Source organism: Stegostoma tigrinum, chromosome 15 (genome assembly GCF_030684315.1).
Source record: "Stegostoma tigrinum isolate sSteTig4 chromosome 15, sSteTig4.hap1, whole genome shotgun sequence".
In the NCBI taxonomy this organism is placed as follows: Eukaryota; Metazoa; Chordata; class Chondrichthyes; order Orectolobiformes; family Stegostomatidae; genus Stegostoma; species Stegostoma tigrinum.
The window spans coordinates 15,662,188-15,681,925 of record NC_081368.1 but is presented as its reverse complement, the minus strand read 5'-3'; the positions used below and the strand labels follow the sequence as shown (position 1 = coordinate 15,681,925).

The window sequence follows — 19,738 nt, the reverse complement described above, 5'->3', positions numbered from 1 at the left end:
TCTTGTTTCTTTTCAACATTTTAAGCACGGACAATTCAAGTTTCTGCTGTACACAACATATGTCACATCAACATATCCCAATAAGCAAACAGCAGCAGATACAGTCAATCCCTTAGTGTGGTGGCAGAGATTGAAGCATAGCTGCTAAACCAGAATAAAATGATAAAATCTTCCTGACTGCTATGTTGCTGGTCAGGTGTATACATTGTGGGAATAACTACCAGCTGGATTGAAATGCCACGTACATTGAACAGTGACAAAAACAGAAATTGCTAGAAAAAGTGCAGAACGTCTGGCACCATCTGTGGAGGGAAATCAGAGTTAACAATTTGGATCCAGTCAATTTTCTTCAGAATTCAAAGTTCTGAGGAAGGGGTTATTGGAAACCAAACACTGACTGATTTCCCTCCCCAGATGCTACCAGATCTGCTGAGCTTTTCCAGCAATCTCTGTTTTGGTTTCTGAATTCCAGCATCTGCAGTTTTTTTTTGGTTTTTAGTTTAAATGGTGACAGACTAACATCCGAAACCACCATTTTATAATGGTATTTAGAAAACCAATTGGAGACCAAAGTCCAGGACCTACATAAAACAGGATCACAAAATAATTACAAAAAGCTCTGGTGGATGTTAAATCCTGATAAATCATTTACCTCGCAGATGTATTATGGATGGTAGAGTGCATGTGTAGAGAGAATCAGCAATGTACAACAATTAAACATTGTGAGTAAATGTTTATTACATGTAGTAGACATAAACTCAAAAAGAAGTTCTACCTTTAGCCTCGAAAGGATATTCAAGATAGAGGTTGACATAGCTGACTTTAAAAAAAAATCCATTAATACATGTAGATTCTAAAGTTATCACAGTGCATAATTCTGTTATTGCTCAAAACTTGTGAAACTGGCAGATCACATGGACTGCACAGGGTGCTTTTTCAAATAAAGTTATGATAATACATTCCTTTGCTACAGATGGGAGTGAGGCCTGGGGGACCAAATTAGTTAATCAAATTTGTGCAATATCCTGCTTGGGATGTGACCCAATGGGATTATTCAGTCATATTGGCTGGTATCAACACTTGGTCAAGAGGACTTTACAGATTTAAAATGAAATTCTTCCATTTTTGTCCCCAAACAAAATTGTGACCTTGCCTGAGCGAAGTCTGAAGCAATGTGGAACACTTGCTGACCAGAGACACTGAAGATGATGGTCTACCAACACTGATTTCAGTTTCTCTTCGTGTACATCTTGGCTCCTAAAGATTTTATTTTCCACGTTTTAACATCAAGCTCATTTGTAAACAACAGGACAGTGAAACAGGAGTTGACACTCCAATACACCCCGAAAATGGGAGATTGTACTACAATTACACTGGACTGTGCATGTCCAGCATGTACTAAAGTCACACCTTCGACTCTCTTTGGTTTGATATCCATTTCCTACAAAACAGCATTTTTCCCCAAATCTAAAAAAGGCACAATGTAAAATGCAAGTCTTCTTGGTTGACTGGCAGAACTTTAAGTTCACTTGACACTTCACATCTGTTCTGATGCAGGCACCTTCAATACTCTCACACTGTTTATTATGACCAGCTACTGATTCATGGGTGCAGACAATATCCACAGGCGCAACGTTATCTTGAGAAAAATGAAGTAAAAATGGCAACAAACTGTCAAAAAAAAAGTTAGATAAGTCCACTGAAGTTTGAGGGCTACGTATTATTGTCAGGCTGGCCCATTCATTCAATATGGACCTCAGTTAGTTCAGTAACTGATGCCATCTTGGTTATTGCATGAGGCAACTTACGCGCTAACTGAGTGTGATGTGAACAGGAGTAGTATGTAGGTTTTGAAGGGAAAAAAAAGGTTCTTTGGAGCAAGGAGGTGAAGTCAGTGCTCAAGATGAACAAACGTCCTGTCACAGGTCAGGACAGCCTGTTGCCTCAACCCCACCATTTGGTACCTAGTGTGGATTGGTTAGTCTTGAAACTCTTTTCCCTGATCAACCTCCTTAGCTCCCACAGCTCCTCAGCCCCCAGGCTCTGGTCCACACCTGGGCTGAGCTGATAGCTCAGGGGAGACACGATGTAGCCATTCTTGTACAGACAAACCCGCTTGCAGAACTCAAAGGTGCTGAACATCAGACCGTAGTACGGAACAATCTGTAAATTAAACACAGTGATTGAAATAGGCAGGTAAAATGCAAAAGGCTTAAATTGAATATGACAGATCTCCCCAGCAAGTGTACCAGTGGGTTGGGCAGGAGGGTATTCATAGCCTATTACTGAAAGAGCAACAATATTTAGCTTATAACTCAAGTTAATGCTTAACCAAAAAGGGCACAGTGCATTGGACAGAAGTGCAAAAAAGGACTTATTGCTCTGAAATCACCTCTTGGGATTGTAAAGAGGTTTCATGTAGAGATAATTCAGAAAACTTTTGATCCACATCTGTTGATATAGCAGCTGTCCTCAGGGGCTTTTACCCCATCCCAGTTGCTGCATTTGTGCAATTTAGTAAACTAGTCAACCTAATTCTCAGCTCCACTCTGGACACTGTGATCACCACCCTCCTCCCATAGGAAAAAATCTTAACTGCTCTTCAGAATAATGAAATGAGGCAAAAAGAATAGCCTCATTTTTCACAAAGTTCAGATTATCACACACCCTTCTGAGATGAAGAGAGATTCATCATTATACTAAAAAAAAACAGCTTTGTGGGACACATTGTATGCATTGGGTTAATTCCTGTTCAAAAGAGGTTTTGTTTTGGTCGAAAAAAAAAACAATTTGCTCCATTAGACTTTTCCACATGACTGACCAATTGGGAAGGAGTCAATTTTCATCACTGGGTCATAATGTGTCATTTGTTTAAGTTGCTGGAAGTTTATATTTGATCTGGCTTACTTTGACAATATTAGTTAACTTGTTCTAATTCTGAAATATCATACTACCTCCCCCAACCCCCAAATAAAATTATCGCTATCTTTCTTCTTCCAACTGCTCTGCCACAGTACATCACTTATTGAGACAAGGAGGCTGATCTTAATTTGTTAAAATCTGCTCCAAAAACAGAAGCATATTTTTTCAAAAGCGATGCTTTGGCAAAACGGGTCTTTCATGAGACAGCCAGAGCTCCACTGGATTCAGACAGCAAACACTGATTTAGTGAAAAATTAGGAACTTTACAACATTATCCGATAAGTAGCATATTTTGGGGACATGGACAAAGCTGGCTGTGGCCACATGGTCTGGCAGAGACAATTAGTATAAAATAAGATTATCGATCTTTGCTGCTCCAAAACGTTACAGTTATGGTCTGTCCAGGACCATTAGCCCTATGGAAGACAGGGATACTAGGGGATTCAGAGCCAAGGCTGGTGATGTGAATTTTTAAAAATTCGTTCACAGGATGTGGGTATTCCTGGCGAGGCAGCAATCATTGCCCATCCCTAATTGTCCAGAGGGCAGTTGAGTGTCAGCGACATCACTGCGAGTCTGGAATCATATGTAGGGTCAGACTAGGTAAGGATGGCTGTTTCCTTCCCTAAAGGACATTAGCAAAACAATTGGTTTTTCCAAACAACAAATTTCAGGTCATAGTTATACTTTTAATTCCAGATTTTCTTTGGAATTCAAGCTCCACTAGCTACTGTGGCAGGATTCGAACCCTGGACATCAGAACATCTCTGGATTAACAGTCCAGTGATAATGCCACTAGGCCAACATCTCCTCTCAAAGAAGTTAAGGAACAGATCAATTGACTGATTGGCAGGACTGGTTAATGGCATACTTGTGTTCCTATGGTATTAACTTTTAAGACCTTTTCTTCACATGTAGGTAATATAACTTTAAATAAGCATATATGCTCAAAGAGCTATTTTATATAAAATGTTTATTAAAACACAAAAAGGCGGCTATTGGAATGTTAGCCTTTCTTTACAAGAAGAGTAGAACATAAAAACGTACGTTATTATGCTTCAGTTATATAAAGTATTGATGCGAGGTACATCGTGAATATTGGTCAACATTGTTGTCCCTTTGTTTAAAAGGAAGGCTGGAAAAGTATTGGAGATAGTTCAAGGAGGTTTATCAGATTGAGATGTGAAATGAGTGGGTTCTGTTAGGAGGACAGATTGGACAGCCTGAGCTTGTTACCAATGGGTTTAGAAGAGTAAGGAGTGACTTCATTAAAGTGTCTAATACATGGAAATGATGTTTCCTCTTGCATACTTTTAGTAGCGGGGTGGGGGGGGGGGGAGGGGGGGTGGAAAATGAGCGTGGTGTGGCATCAGGCCATTCAGTGCCTTGAATCTGCACCAACACTCCAAGTATCCCACCTAAAGCCCCAGGGCCAATCTATCCCTGTAATCCTGCATTTCCCACGGCTAATCCACCCAATTTATTCATCTTTGGATTGTGGAAGGAAACTGGAGCACCCAGAGGAAACCCAAACAGCCACTATGTTTCTTTGTTATCCATTAGAGGCCTGTACCCCTGTTCTCCATGGATAACAAGGATTTGGTATAGTCTGCAATAAAGAATTTTCAGTAACAAAACATTAGCTGCTTTGGGTAAAGGGATGCATGCTAAAATTATCATGAGTGTATGTGGGGCTATTATGGCTGGGTACAGCCACATAGGCTGGCATGGCGAGCTCACAAGAGACAGACAGGGAACAAAAAGGTCGAATATACTGATATCCACAAAAGACAATTAATTGCTTTTGTGTCCAATGTATGCTGTCTCTTGTGTTACATTGTCTGACCTTGATTTCTGTGTTCAATGTAAGGCAGTACAGAGTAAACAATACATTTCTCCTGACACTACAAAATTACTGCTAGGTTTAAGGAAACCGCACTCACCTTCACCAGGTTCGCTGTCAGACCATTCCACAAGCTCAGGGCACCTTTTGTCTTCACAATCTGCTTGAAACAGTCTACAACACCAGTAAAGTGTACATCCACCCCCCCGTAGTGAGGGAGCAGGGGACTCTGTGCCTATAGTAGAAGATAAAAGGCATTCATATGTGGAAACCAAGATTAATCTCACAATTTGCATTTCAATGTCACCTTTGCTGTAACAAAATAGTAAACACACTCCAGGAGAGTAACAAAACCAGAGGATGAGCAATTAAGACAAATTGCTAAAAACTTGATCAAAAGATACATATTTTGTTTTCCTTAAAAAACAGGAGCATCTGACAGGGGAAGGTAAGATGTTACAAGTATCATAACTCCCTGAGGTAGCACTTGCTTTTTTAAAATCATTTTTGTGGGATGTGGGTGCTCACTGGCCAAGATTTACTGCCCATCCCTAGTTGCCCTTGAAAAGGTGGTGGTGAGCTGCCTTCTTGAATCATTGCAGTCCACCTGACCCAGCAACAGTGAAGGTGTGGTGATTTCTTCCAAGCCGAGGTGCTGAGTGGAACTTGAAGTTAATGATGTCCCCATATGTCTTCTGCCCTTGTCTTTCTAGATGGAAGTGATCGTAGGTTCGGAAAGTGCAGTCTAAGGATCGTTGGTAAATTTCTGCAGTGTATCTTGTAGATAGTACACACTGCTGCAACGGACTCTCGGTGGAGGAGGGAGTGGATGTTTGTGGAGGTGGTGCCAGTTGAGCAGGCTTTGTCCTGGATGGTGTCAAGCTTCTCGAGTGTTGCTGGAGCTGCACCCATCCAGGCAAATGGGGAGTATTCCATCACACTGCAGACTTGTGCCTTGTAGATGGTGGGCAGGCTTTGGGGAGTCAGGTGGTAATCAAACTCCAGTATTCATAGTCATTACAAGTTAAAGATATTCAAATAAGACACAAAATTCCCCAAATGACTCAATTTTCAGACCCAGTTTGATAGAATGCATGGAATAGGTTTCTGTGCTTAACAGGAGTTTATTTATTACAAGTCATTAGACTCCAGCTGCAGAAAATCAGCTATATTGGCATAGAACACCAAATTATATCTCCAAACTCCTTGTAACCACCCTCCCAACATACAGACAAACAGACAGATGTAGACAGGGAAGCAAAAAAAAAATTGGGAAAGTAGTTCAGTAGTTTTATTCACAAGATTTGCTGAGCTAGTTCTTCCTGACCAGAAGGTTTCTTCTTGGGTTTAGTTTTCCAACTTATGCACTCTTTTAATTGATAAATCAGTCACAGCTTACAGCAAAAGCTGAAGGAAAGTTAAAGTGTCTTTTTTGTCAAGTTTAAAAGTGGCTTACTGTAAAGACTAGGGAGATCCTAGCACACTGGCCCTAGCCAGATGTTCAGTACCCAAGAACCAATTGCATGATTGTTGGCAGGCAGAAAACCTTTGTCATTATTAATTGGTCACTTATCCATTGACCAAACAACATCTTGTTGACAACTAAAGCTTCATCCGATTACAGACACACTCCGCCTGATGCCAGTTCATCTGCAACCTACTTCAATTACTGTCTGTTTGAGTTTCTGATTAAACAATGTTTGTCATTAGATTCAGGTGACTTGCTTTTCAAAGTGTGCCGCAATTTTTAGAAAAAAATTCAGTTCCATTTCATTTCAGTCCGCAATTTTAAGATGCATACAAATAAAAAGACGTAGTTTTTACAAAATGCAGGAGGTGTTTACGAACAGAATTCCCACATGCAGGGACCAAGCTACAGACGATAAGTGCTAGTGGTGCCCTGTAGGAAATCAGGAGCTAAAACAGAGCAGAATTGGAAGAAAACAATTCTCTGGGGAGAATTAATCGGCTGGAATAGGCTACTGAGATAGTAAGGGTAAGGCCATGGAATAATTTGAAAACAAAGGGTGTGAATTAGGAGATGGACAGCAAATATTTCGGTAAATTGATAGTTACAGAGGATTGAAGATGCAAAGCCAGCCAACAGAACACTGAAGTAATTGAATCTGGTCATGATGAATGCATAAGTGAGAATTTCAGCAGCTCTGAGATGAGACAAACCAAAGACAGTAATTTCTTGGCTTGGATGGCGTGGTCAATTGAATTATTTATGCTTTGTCCAAATGAATTAGATAGAGAGTTACACATATAGATTTAATTATCTTTGTGTTGTAGGAACAGCAGTGACAGATTACAGGCCTGTTTTACTTTAGTGCAGATTTAGGACAGGGTCAATGCTCAACTCAACTTTTATTTGCTGCTGTAATGCTGGTTGGTACAGGAGTAGTTTCAACCTCCAAAGCCTAGAAACGGATTTGCATTTCTTTTACTAGTAACATGTTACAACATTTAAGTCTTCCCCGTTTGCCTTACTGTGCGAATGCACTGGTGCTGTAAATTCGCAATTAAATCTTTAGTTTACTTGCCATGGATATTCCCTAATATAAAGCAAAGCATCGAAATCTACTGGAGAACCTGATGGTGAGATTTCCTTAGAATGGATCTGACTTAGAGCTTGAATCTGCCAATAAGACAAATTTCAGTCAGTCATTCTGCCACTGGTTCAGCACTGCCCGCTGTCAATCAGTTAGGATTTGACTAAACTTGCAAAAGCCTTTTCAGGACATCCACATGCAGGAAGCCCCTTGAGCTTGGGATTGCATTCGGCTGATGTATTCAGCCATGAAATGCTTTAGCAGCACCTGCATCATGTCGTAATTACTGCAAATGCAGCAAGTGGCCGCTCCATGAAATATTGAGGAGATGCTTTTAATTTTAAAAGAGGTATTAGAATAAAAACGTTTCTGATATAGCCGTGGGCAGGCAGTGCAGACTGGTGGTCACAGCGGGTAGTGTGCACACAGACACATACATGATGCCACAGGAATTCACAATTAATGGCTCTTAGGAGGAGTTGAAGAATTAATGCAAAGAAAATGGGATTGCTGTAGTTACTGACCAGAAGAGAAAATGTACCCGAGCATACAGTCACAATAAAACACTGCAGGTACAGCTCAGATCACTTTACATTTCTAAATGTTGCACATAAGCATAGCTCAGAACTCACCTGCATTTTTCTTTTTACAGTTTCAAAAGGGAAGGAGAATGTTTGGGCGACACCGGCTGCCAGACAGCCATTGCCAAAATTCTGCAGAGGAGTGAGTTTCACACTGGGCTTATTCCAGAGTTTATCCAGGTTGATATAGACCAAAAAGGAACCAGCAGAAAATGGCACTGACCCTAGGAAAGGCAAGGCAGAAATTTCAGGTTAAAATTATGAGGAGAGTTGATTTCATTGAAACATATAAAATTTGTAACAGTTTGAGAGAGTAGATCCTGAGAAACTAGTTTCGCGGCTGAAAATCTAGAGCACAGGATGTCTGAGGATAAAGGCCATTTTGGGGCTGAGAGGAGGAATATTTTCTTCACTTGAAAAGATTGCCTGCGAATGCTCGGTCAATGGAAATATTCAAGAGAGATCAATTAATTATTGGATTTCAATGGAATCAAGGAGGTTACAGGGAGAACAGAGAAAGGTTCTGTTAAGGTAGATAAGCCATGATCTTATTGAGTGATGTGGCAATGCAGTAGCATAGAAGTGCTGAATAGTCTAAATCTTCTCTCTGAAATAATATACTCCTGCTCCTATTTTTGTTATTTAATAAAATGGATCTGTTTAAATAAAAGCACTCTGCTATCTATTGAATGACATGAGGAAGCCCTACAATACTCCTCAGTACTGAAATCCAAGAGGTGGCCTGTTTGTACCTGCTGCAGATCTTTAAGCATTTGCAGTAGTTGTTCTAGTTGGGGGGAGCAGATAATGTTTTAATGCAGTCAGTCAGTAAATTATACATGTGGATAATTGTCTTTTTTAAAAAAGAAGTACACCAGAGCAGGGAAAGATGGCAGTTTCCTTCTCTTTAAAACAAAAAAGGATATTACTGAACCAGATGGGACTTTTCCAACAATTGACAATGGTTTCATTGTCTTCAGTAGATTCTTAATTCCACATACCTAATTGAATTCAAATTCCACCAGGTGTTGTAGCGAGATTCGAACTCATGTTCGCAAAACATTACCTGGCTCTCTGGATTAATAGTCCATCAATAATACCACCAGACTAACTAAAACAGAATGAGAGAACTGTGGATGGGAATACAAATGACTAGAAGTTAGAAGATATATGCAAGGATTAAGTTGCAAAGTTTAATGCCAATTTATAAATTAAAAGGAAGAACTTGTATTTCTACTATACTTTTCATGACCCCAAAATATCCCAAAGCATACCACAAGTGACAATTCAATGGCCGTCAGCTACAGATAACAACAATTTTGGGTTCCAAGATTTAGTGATTTTTAAAATTGTCATTATTTATCAATGTGTTCCTACAATGTCACAACTTTTCTCTAATCGTTCACCAACTCACATGGTGACCAAGTGCAAAACTTCCACTAGAAACATTTTTGGAGCGACAATGACAACTTGCATTTACCTAGTCCCTTACAGTTTAGAAAGCATCCAGGATGCTTCATGAAGGCATATGCAAGAACAGAGCATCACGTTTAAAGATCAGATTTAAAAATCAGAGGTCCATTTTAGGAAAAGAAGAAGAGGTTAAAAAGGAGGAGATTCAGCGCCGAGGGTTGCAACACCTGAGCACATGCACACACAGTGGGATGAAGCAAGTACGGGTTCCACGTGAGGATCCCAAAGTTCTGGGAGGGTTGTAGGATTGTTACAGCAACAGGGAGGGTTGAGACCCTAGAGATATTTGAACAGTTGCAGTATTTAGCAAATGGCTACAAAACAATGTTTTTGGATTGGATTCCCATTTCTTTCCCCTAATTTTTGTCCTGTGGAATGACAGTCACTGGGACACACACATACGCACACATGCGTGGGGGACCAATATCCTGGTGGGCAGATTTGCTAGTGCTACAAGGCAGGGTTTAAACAAGATTGGCAGGCATATGGGATCCTCAACAGCAAGGGGCAAATGTGAGGCTGGAAAGAGATACAGTAATCAGAAACAGCAAGCTGAAGAGACAGGTCAGTCTGGAACAGGACAGGGAGCGAGGGATACCTATTGAATTAAATTGCATCATTTTCAATGCAAGAGGGCTGACAGGTAAGGCTAATGAACTCAGGGCATGGATAGGTACATGGGGCTGGGATACATAGCCATTACAGAAACATGGCTAAGGGAGAGACATAACTGGCAGTTTAATGTGCCAGGGTACAAGTGCTTTAGGTGGGACAGAGGCGGATGGGGGGGGGGGGGGGGGGGGGAGTTGCATTTTTGATAAGGGGAGTATCACAGCAGTAGTCAAAGATGAAATAACTGAGGGATCATCCTGTGAGGCTTTGTGGGTGGAGCTAAGAAATAAGAAGGGGATGGTGATGTTAGTGGGGGTGTACAATAGGCCCCCAAATAGTCAATGGGAATTAGAAGAACAAATATGCAGGGAGACTTGCAGGAGCAACAGAGTTGGGATTTTAGTTTTCCTAACATAGGCTGGGACTGCCATAGTATTAAGGGCTTAGATGGAGTGGAGTTTGTTAAACGTGTTCAGGAAAGGTTCCTCAAGCAGTATGTAGAGGAAGGAGCAAAAACTAGACCTACTCTTGGGAAATGGGGCAGGACAGGTGACTAAGGTGACAGTGGGGGAAGCACCTTGTGACCAGTGACCATAGTTCTAGTAATTTTAAAATAATTATGGAGAGGTACAAAACTGCTCTACAGTTTCAGGTTCTAAACTGGGGCAAGGTGAATTTTGATGGAATTAGACAGGAGCTTGCAGGGGTTGATTGGAATAATTTGTATCCGGGCAAAGGGACCTCCAGCAGGTGGAAGGCCTTTAAAAGTGTGATAGGTAGAGTTCAAGGTATGTATGTTCCTGTGAGGGTGAAGGGCAAGGTTGGCAGGAGTAGGGAACCCTGGATGACTTACTTTGACCAGAAAAGAGGAGGAGGCATGGCTCAGGTACAGGGATCAAGGGAATCCCTGGAGTAAGAAGTGGATAGAGGAGTTTACTGAAGAAGGAAATCAGGAGAACAAAAAGGAGACATGAGGTAGCGTTGGCCAAGGAGATTAGGGTGAATCCAAAGAGATTCTTTAAGTATATTAAAAGAAAAAGAATAACTAGGGACAGAATAGGACCCCTCAAGGACCAAAGTGTACATGTATGTGTGGAACCACAGGAGATGGGCAACAAATATTTCTACTGTGTTTACTGTGGGGAAAGACATGAAGATTTGGGAACTTTTGGGACTGTCCATTTTGCAGCACAGAAGGTGATGGATGTATTAGAATGTTTGAAGATGGGTAAATCTCCTAATCCTGATTTGATGTATCCAAGAAATCTGCAAGAATCTACTTAGGAAATTGCAGGGACCCTGGGTGATACATTTGCATCATCATTAGCCACTGGTGAGGTCCCAGAAGAATGGAGGGCACGGAATATTATGCCCTTATTCAAGAAGGGCTGCTAAGAAAAACCTGGAAATTACAGACCAGTAACATTGCAGTAGGGAAGATACTTTAGAATATTCTGAGGGATCAGATATACATGCATATGGAATGACAGGATTTGATTGGGAGTAGTCAGTATGGCTTTGTGCATGGGAGATCATGCCTCACAAATTTGTTACAGTTCTTTGATGAAGTGACCAGGAAGTTTGAGGGCAGGGCAACAGACGTAATCTATGTGGATTTCAGTAAGGCCTTTGATAAGGTTCCACATGGTAGGGAGAGCTGGAAAACTGCTTCCTATCATCAAGCCAATTGTATATTCAGAGGGTAACAGTGGAAGGATGCTTGTCGGACTGGAGGCCTGTGACGGTGTGCCACATGGTTCGCTCTGGGTCCATTGCTGTTTGTTATCTTTGTCAATGATTCGGATGAGAACGTACAAGGCATGATTAGTAAGTTTGCAGATGACACTAAAATAGGTGGTAACACAGACAATGAGGAAGGTTATCAGAAACTGCAGCAGAATCTTGATCAGCTGGGCAAGTGGGCCAAGAAATGGCAAATGGTGCTTAATATAGATAAATGTGAGCTGTTGCATTTTGGAGAGTCAAATCAAGGTAGGAGTTTCATGGTGACTGTAAGGACCTTAAGGAGTGTAGTGGAACAGAGGGACCTTGGAGTGCAGGTACATGGTTCTCTGAAAGTGCAGTCACAGGTAGACAAGGCCGTGAAGGCGGCTTTTGTCACATTGGTCTTCACCAGTCAGGGCATTGAATATAGAAGTTGGGAAGTTACGATGCAGTTGTACAGGACATTGGTGAGGCCACACTCGGAATATTGTGCTCAGTTTTGGTCACCTTGCTAGAGGAAGGATGTTATTAAACTGGAAAGAGTGCAGAAGAAATTTACAAGGACGGTGCCAGGACTCAAGGGACTGAGTTCTATGGAGAGGCTGGACAAGCTAGGACTTTTCTTTCGAGTGTAGGAGACTGAGGAGGGATCTTAGCGAAGTGTATAAGATCATGAGAGGCATGGGTAAGGTGAATGCGGTCAGTATTTTTCCCAGGGTTGGGGAAATGGAGGACTGGAGGGCAACAGTTAGGGTAAAATGGGAAAGAATACATGGGAACCTGAGAGGCAATTCTTTTTATTTTTACACAGAGGGTGGTAATGAGCTGACAGCAGAAGTGGCTGAGGCAGGTACATTAACAACATTTAAAAGGCATTTGGGCAAATATATGGATAGGAAAGGTTTATGGGCTAAATGCAGGGAAATGGGGTTAGTGTGGATGGATGTTTTTGGTCGGCATGGATCAGTTTGGGCCAATGGGCCTGTCTCTGTGCTGTAGGACTCAGTTTCTACTAACAATATTCTAACTTGTGTAACCAGCAGCGTGAATTACTCATAGGAAACCAGCAATCATATTGTTAATGAAGTTATTTTTGATTGTTATTACAGCAAATGAACTAATTGGTAATATGCCAACAAATGCCGTGAAATAGAGAATACATAGTTCTTAAAACACTATTCTTGGAGTATTTCTGCCCTAAGTCCAAGATCTGGCGGCCTTACAAATCCCATGAAACATTCCTGACAACCCTACCTTATGTCTAACAATCAATGTGTGTTAATGTGAATGGAACCAGGATATTTGAGAATAGGACAGTACTCCCATAATAGGCAAAGCTCATACTCAAATAATATTGGGATTTCTGTTTACTGCTCCATTTCATTCTTCTCCTCATTTCTTTCCAATCATTTTCTCCTCTGCAAATCTCCACATTCTTGTTCCCCACCACCGCCCCCCCCAACCAATCTCTCACTAAGAATCCAAGTAGGTACCCATCAAAATTTATTTTTTTGTCAGTCACTTATATAAAATTGATCTGGATGAGAATTTAGGAGGCATGGTTAGTATGTTTGCAGATCATAACAAATTGTGGTATTGTGGGCAATGAAGAAATTTGTCTGAATTAAAGGGATCTTGATCAATTGGGTCAATGGGGTGAAGAATAGCAGATGGAGCTTAATTTGGATACATGTGAGGTATTGTACTTTGGTAAAATAAATAAGGACAGGATACTGGTCGGGCACTGGGTAGAATTGACAAACAGAGACCTAGGGGCTCAGGTACATGGTTCTTTAAAACTCGCATTGCATGTAGACAGATTGGTTAAGGCGTTTGGCACACCTGCCTTCATTGTTCAGACCATTCAATATAGGAGTTGGGATGTCATGTTGCAGGTGTACAGAATGTGCTTTTGGAGTACTGTGTTCCATTCTGGTCACCTTGCTACAGGAAGGATATTATTAATCTGGAGAGGGTCCAGAAAATATTTACAGAATGTCCAAAACAAGAGGGCACTTATAGGGTGAGAGGAGAAAGATTTAAAAGGGACTTGAAGGACAACATTTTCATACAAAGAGTGGTTCATGTGTGGAATGAACTGCCAAGGGAAGTAGTAGAGCAGATATGCTTACAACATTTTAAAAGATATTTGTCCAGGTACATGAATGAGGATGTGGGCCAAATGCAGGCAAATGGGACTAGTTTAGTTTGGGAAATTTGGTCAGCATGGATGAGTTAGACTGAAGGACCTGTTTCCATACTGAATGACTATGACAGTATTACTCAACAGATGTCCTTTAATAACCATCAAGGGAAAGGTAGCAGTGAAGTGGGAATTAACCTTGTCTCCAAACATACTTTTTTGGGGGGGGGGTTGGGTGGGGAACTGGTCTTTCAAAATAGTATTACCTAATGGCAGCTTTTCCCAAGGTTGCAAGCTTAACCTGACCCCCATGCCCTTACAACCAGCATTACTGTTACTGTACTTATTACTTGATGCACATTGGTCAGAAGAACACAAAGACAACATGAAATAGAGGGTATAGTTCTAAAGGGGGTGCGGGAGAAGAAGGACCTGGGTGTAGATCTGCTTGGGCCATTGAAAGTGGCCAGATGGCGAGAGCATGAACAAAGAGCATACAGTGTCTTCAGCTTCACTAATAGGGCATTGAATACAAGAGTGGGCTGGTGATACTGATCTTGTACATGTTAGAACTCAGCTGGAGTATTGTGTACAGTTACAGGTTCCACATTATAGGAAATATGTGAATGTGTTGGAGAGACCGAAGAAGAGAGAACTAAAATAGTTCCAGGAATGAGAAACTAAAGCTATGAGGCTGGATTGAAAATTTGTGACTGTTCTTTCTGGAGAGAATAAGACTGGGAAGAGATCTGATTGAGGTTTTCGAACTCATGAGCAGGCTGGGCAGAGTAGATAGGCTGTAGCTGCTTCCATTTCTAAAAAGAAACAAGACAGTGAAAATCATTTTCACATGGTGGTTTGCTAGGGTATGGAACACACTGCCTGGAGACCTGGTGGTGACTGATTCAAGTCAGGTGCTGGAGATGGCATTGGAATATTTTTTGGATAGTAATGGTGTGCAGAAATACAGAGAAAAGGCAGGATCTGCCACTGGATAATACAGCTGGCGTAGGCACATGGGTCAAATGGCCTTTTTCTGCTCTGTAATAATTGAGATTCTATTTCTCATCCATTTTTTAAAAACCATTTTCATCCCTGACCATCTCCTTGTCTGGACACTGATCAGTTTGCCCTAGCGGCCATTCATCAAGTGGCAGTATTGACAAGGAGCATTCTGTAGAGAAGGGCCAAAAATCTGGCCTGATCCTTCCCCTACTTGAACTTGCAGCAGGATTTGATAGTTAGTCATTGGGAGTGAGAATCATAGAGGAGGTGATGGCCTAGAGGTACCATCACTGGACTGTTAATCCAGAGACTCAAATAATGTTCCCAGAGACCTGGGCTCGAATCCTACAATGGCATTCAATAATTTAAAAGGGAAACATCTGGAATTAAGAGTCTAATGATGACCCATGAATCCATTGCTGATTGTTGGGAAAAGTCCCACTTGGCTCAGTAATGTCCTTTAGGAAAGGAAACTGTTATCTTACCTGGTCTGCCCGACGTGTCATTCCAGACCCACCGCAACATGGTTGACTCTGAACTGCCCTCTTTGCAATTAGAGGCCTAGCCACAACACCCTGATCCCATGAATGGCTAAAAGTTTAAAAAAAAATTCAGCTAAACTAGTCTCCTCTAAGTCTGATTAATAAAGGCTAACTGCAGAGTCTCCTAAACTCAACCCGCTGAAAATCAGTGAACATTAACTATTTACAATCTTTCATGAATACACTTCATTAAGGTTTTTTTAAAGGATTTATGTTTAAAGAAATGAGGACTGTGTTTCATTTGAAAAGATGGATGAGATACCAGGACTACTTGTTTTAAAAAAGTCAGTAAGAATTTGGGATTTTCTTTTAGAAAAGACCCTTATTGAAAGTCACATGGCTTAAGCTAATTGCTTGAACTTATTGGAAATCAGATGCCTGTGTTAATAGTTGATAAGAGTTGGTTTTCGTGCTGATATTATTTGGAGATCAGTTGGGGTACAGCTGCCGAGAGATAGAGAGTGAAAGGGAGAGAAGGGCTGCTCATCCTCTGTTGTTCCTGAGAAAATGCTTTTGGTAGTTCCAGTGTGATCACTGAAACACTGAAGCAATCATTCCCCCAAAACAAAAAACTCTCAGTTCTTTGATGGGTCTTGAATTAACCAGGTCTGCAAAGATCCCAGTGACAACTGCTTTTATTTAGTGGCACCAGACACCAGGACAGGGCACCAACCAAAAGCCATCTTGAATGACAAAAATAAAAGATTATGATATTCAGGAGCTAACCTTTGGCCAAAAAGATTTTTTTTTAAAACCTCGAAATTAAATTTCTGCAGAGAAAGTTTCTCTTTCTTTAAAGAATGTATGCATTGAGTTATATAAAGGGAGTAAATATACTTCCACATTTCAAACTTTGTGTCAATCAGCTTGCACTGGTGTCAAATACTTGGTTTTGTTATAAACCAATAAATTTGTTTAAAGAAACATGGTTGATGGGAATTTTAATCTTAAACCCAAGGTAGATAAAGTATCTAATTGGGCATATCGGGAGCAGGCTAAAAACATTTAAACTTTACTTTGGGGTCAATAGTACTAGAGAGAGAGACAGCACACTCCTCCAATTTCAGTTGTCTATAGGCAGTGCAGTAACAGCCCTCCAGTACCTAATAAAACCTACAAAAACAAGTCATTTCTTGCTGTACAGAAAGTTTTGTCTTCCTACCTAGTACTGTCAATGAAGCCCCACGGTAAAGTGCTAGGAATCCCTCCTTGGTGTAGACCGTGAGGAAAGTATGGATGATTCCTCTGTAGATGGGAGCTGTGCTGTTCTGGACAATTAGACGTGTCTCGATCAGCTCTGCTGGGTAGGTCAAGACAGCAGCTACAATCCCAGCAAGACTCCCTGCTACAATGGCACGACAGTGGGAGATGTGACCAAAGTCATCCATGAAGAAGCTGACAAACCTGGGAAATAAACAGCAATTTCTCAAGAGATGTGGGTAACAGTTGTCACTTTCAACTTGGAAAACCAAACATTGATAAACATGGGCTATCAATAGTTGGTAACACAATAATAATTGGTTTTAGAACGAATCCCAGCTCTTTATCAATCGTCTTTGGCTCGAAAAAATATCCAGAGCTGTTTAAAAAGAGAATCAATGCCTTTGCCAAAAGTAAGTAAGGAGAAAAATTGTTCCTGATTTCAGAAGTCAGGAAGCAAAAGGTCATAAATTCAAGGTAAATCTACAACAGAAACAGAGGCTTTTTTCAAAAATCCAATGTGTTGCTCTGATCTGAAATGCACTACCTGAACGAGTGAGAGAAGTTAATCCAATAATAACTTTGAGGAAATTGCATTAGCTTTTGAAAAGCAAAAATGCCACAAGGCAGAGTAAAAGGGACAACAGCAGAGTGGGGTCAGTGGGAGCTCTTTGTTCACACTGTGATGTCTGAGTGACCAGACGTTGCAGACTGCACAGCCACTTCAGGGATTTAGTAACAATGGCACAGTTTTTCATTTTGACAGGTCTGCCTTCTGTTGCCTTTCCACAATTAATGTCACTCTATAGTAACTGCAACAAACAGGAGAATGAAGAATTCAAAGAAAACAGCACTCCAATGATGCAGAGATGTTTGTTACTAATGCAAGCACATGGTTACAGATGCCAGGAAGTGGAGAAAACTAATCCAGTTTTCTCCTATTTCTCACTATTGAAAATGCTGCAATAAAACCAAAAAACTCTCAATTGTCTTGTACAGAACACACAGTGAGAATAATAAACATTTAAACAGCTTTTTATTCCATTCTGAGGATGGCAGATTTTAATCATAAAAGTATTTCTCATGAACCAGGCAGATGGCAAGTACAAATACAGAGATTCCTATTTTTCCTCACAAGCCAAGTTGATATTCAGGAGCTAACTCAATTGGTAACAAAGAGTTAACACTGGACAAATGCATCTGCTAATGTGAATTTCACCAATTAAATGTCAGCCCATTCATTAATTCTCATTAGTTATTGCCTCCTTTCCTGCAGAATGAATGATTCTTCTTGGGATTCATGGGAAGTAACATTCCTTCAGTACCTTCCTCTCCTTCAGATGAGCCTATGTGAGGTTCCAGGCTGACCTAGCTGTTTTTTAAAATCCGCTCTCTCTGGGCCCTATCGCCACTTATCATTCACTCCTTCCTGCTCCCACACCCCTTCTCCAGCACATACAACAACCCTTTTCCCAGCTGCAATCAGTTCTGAAGAAGGATCACTGGACTAAAAACATTAATTCTGCTTTCTCTTCAAATGCTACCTAGACAGGGTGAGGTTTTCCAAGCTTTTCTGATTTTGTTTCTTATTTCCAACATTGGCACGTTTTTGGTTTTCCTGTCTATGCTGAGGTGTCAGTCAGCTCTTTTTAACCATGAAACGCATTCCAGCTAAATAGCTTCATCCTGTCCATTTCCCAGACAATTATTTTCACGTTAGCCTGTCCGAAGGTGTTATCTGGAGTTGGTGGGATCTAAACCCATACCTCCTCGTCCAGAGGCATGGACACTACACCTCCACACTAATGAGTCCCTAGCACAAATGCACATTAAGCATGGAATCATTGATTAGCAGTGAATAGGGGCTTTCTCTCCCTAGCCGAGGGCACTGAACTAACTTCAGGAAGAGATAATAGGAACTGCAGATGCTGGAAAATCCGAGATAACAAGGTGTGGAGCTGTGTTCATCCAGCTCCACACCTTGTTAACTTCAGGAAGAAGAGGTCTCAGCAAATACCAAAAATTCAGACTATCTGCCGTTCACTGTAACCTTATTGCTGAGATGTTCCTGCCCAAGGCTGTAAAAACTCAAAGACTTGCTGTGTATAAAATGACATGTCCCACCCGGAACTGAAACAGCGCGTCAGTGTCTGCCGAGCGACAGCAAGCCCAGGATTGGATACCGAGGGAGGCGAGAGAGTCCCTGGCAAAACATCAATGAACGGACTTAACCCCTACTCACAAACACCACCAAATGAAGCACAGCCTTAAGGTGGAGAGAATCAGCTCACCTCGAACCATTACTTCAAATCAATTAGCTGCTTTTGTGTATATATATTAGTAAAACGCTCATGTTAAGAGATGTGCAAACTCAAAGCACTTTTGGATACATGTGAAATTAACACTGGATAAAGACCCACCTCCCAGCCCGGGAGTTCTGCACTTCCAACATATATTTCACTTGCAGTGAAATGTACAGGCCCTTTACAGCCAAGTCTCCCCTTACCTATTGTAAGCTGAAAGTTGCACGGTGCTGTGGGGGAAAAGCCGTACACACGCGATACCGTTTCCCTTCCACAGGGCCCGCAGCCCCTCGGCCTCCAAAACGATCCGGAACGTCCGTAGAAAGCCCTTCTTGCTGTGAAAAGTCCCCACTTGACTCAGGACCTTGACCACATCCAGCGGGCAGGTGAGAGAGCGGCTGAGCAACCCTGCCAGCGCCCCGCAAGCCAGGCTCTGGCAGGAGGTCAGCCTAGAGTCCCGCTTACCCAACACCATTGCTCCCAGAGCGGCCCCGGAACCCGGCTTTCATTCTCAGTAATGGAGCAGGAACCAGCCCTTGAGCTGACGAGAGAGAATGGGGGCTGGACTTAAAGGTGGACTCACCCGCGGGACCGTGTTTGTGAACAGAGATAATGAGAACTGCAGATGCTGGAGAATCCAAGATAACGAAGTGTGGAGCTGGATGAACACAGCAGGCCAAGCAGCATCTTAGCATATGCTCCTGAGATGCCGCTTGGCCTGCTGTGTTCATCCAGCCCCACACTTTATTATCTTGGTCCGTGTTTGTATTCGATTCTTTTTTTAAAAAGTTAAATAAGCCTCAACGGGTTATGAAGAAAATCCCACTGCTGAGC

The 19,738-nt window shown here is 41.5% G+C and overlaps 1 protein-coding gene across 1 annotated transcript; it reads right to left on the bottom strand.

The window, feature by feature from the left end:
- Positions 1–713: 713 nt before the first annotated feature.
- slc25a43 (solute carrier family 25 member 43) lies at positions 714–19,482 on the bottom strand. Its single transcript, XM_048544438.1, has 5 exons — positions 19,108–19,482; positions 16,564–16,805; positions 7,953–8,125; positions 4,866–5,000; positions 714–2,163 (listed from the first exon to the last, which is right to left on the bottom strand). The coding sequence occupies exons 1-5, from the start codon at positions 19,377–19,379 to the stop codon at positions 1,945–1,947; spliced, it is 1,041 nt and encodes a 346-aa protein (XP_048400395.1). The 5' UTR covers positions 19,380–19,482; the 3' UTR covers positions 714–1,944.
- Positions 19,483–19,738: the final 256 nt, after the last annotated feature.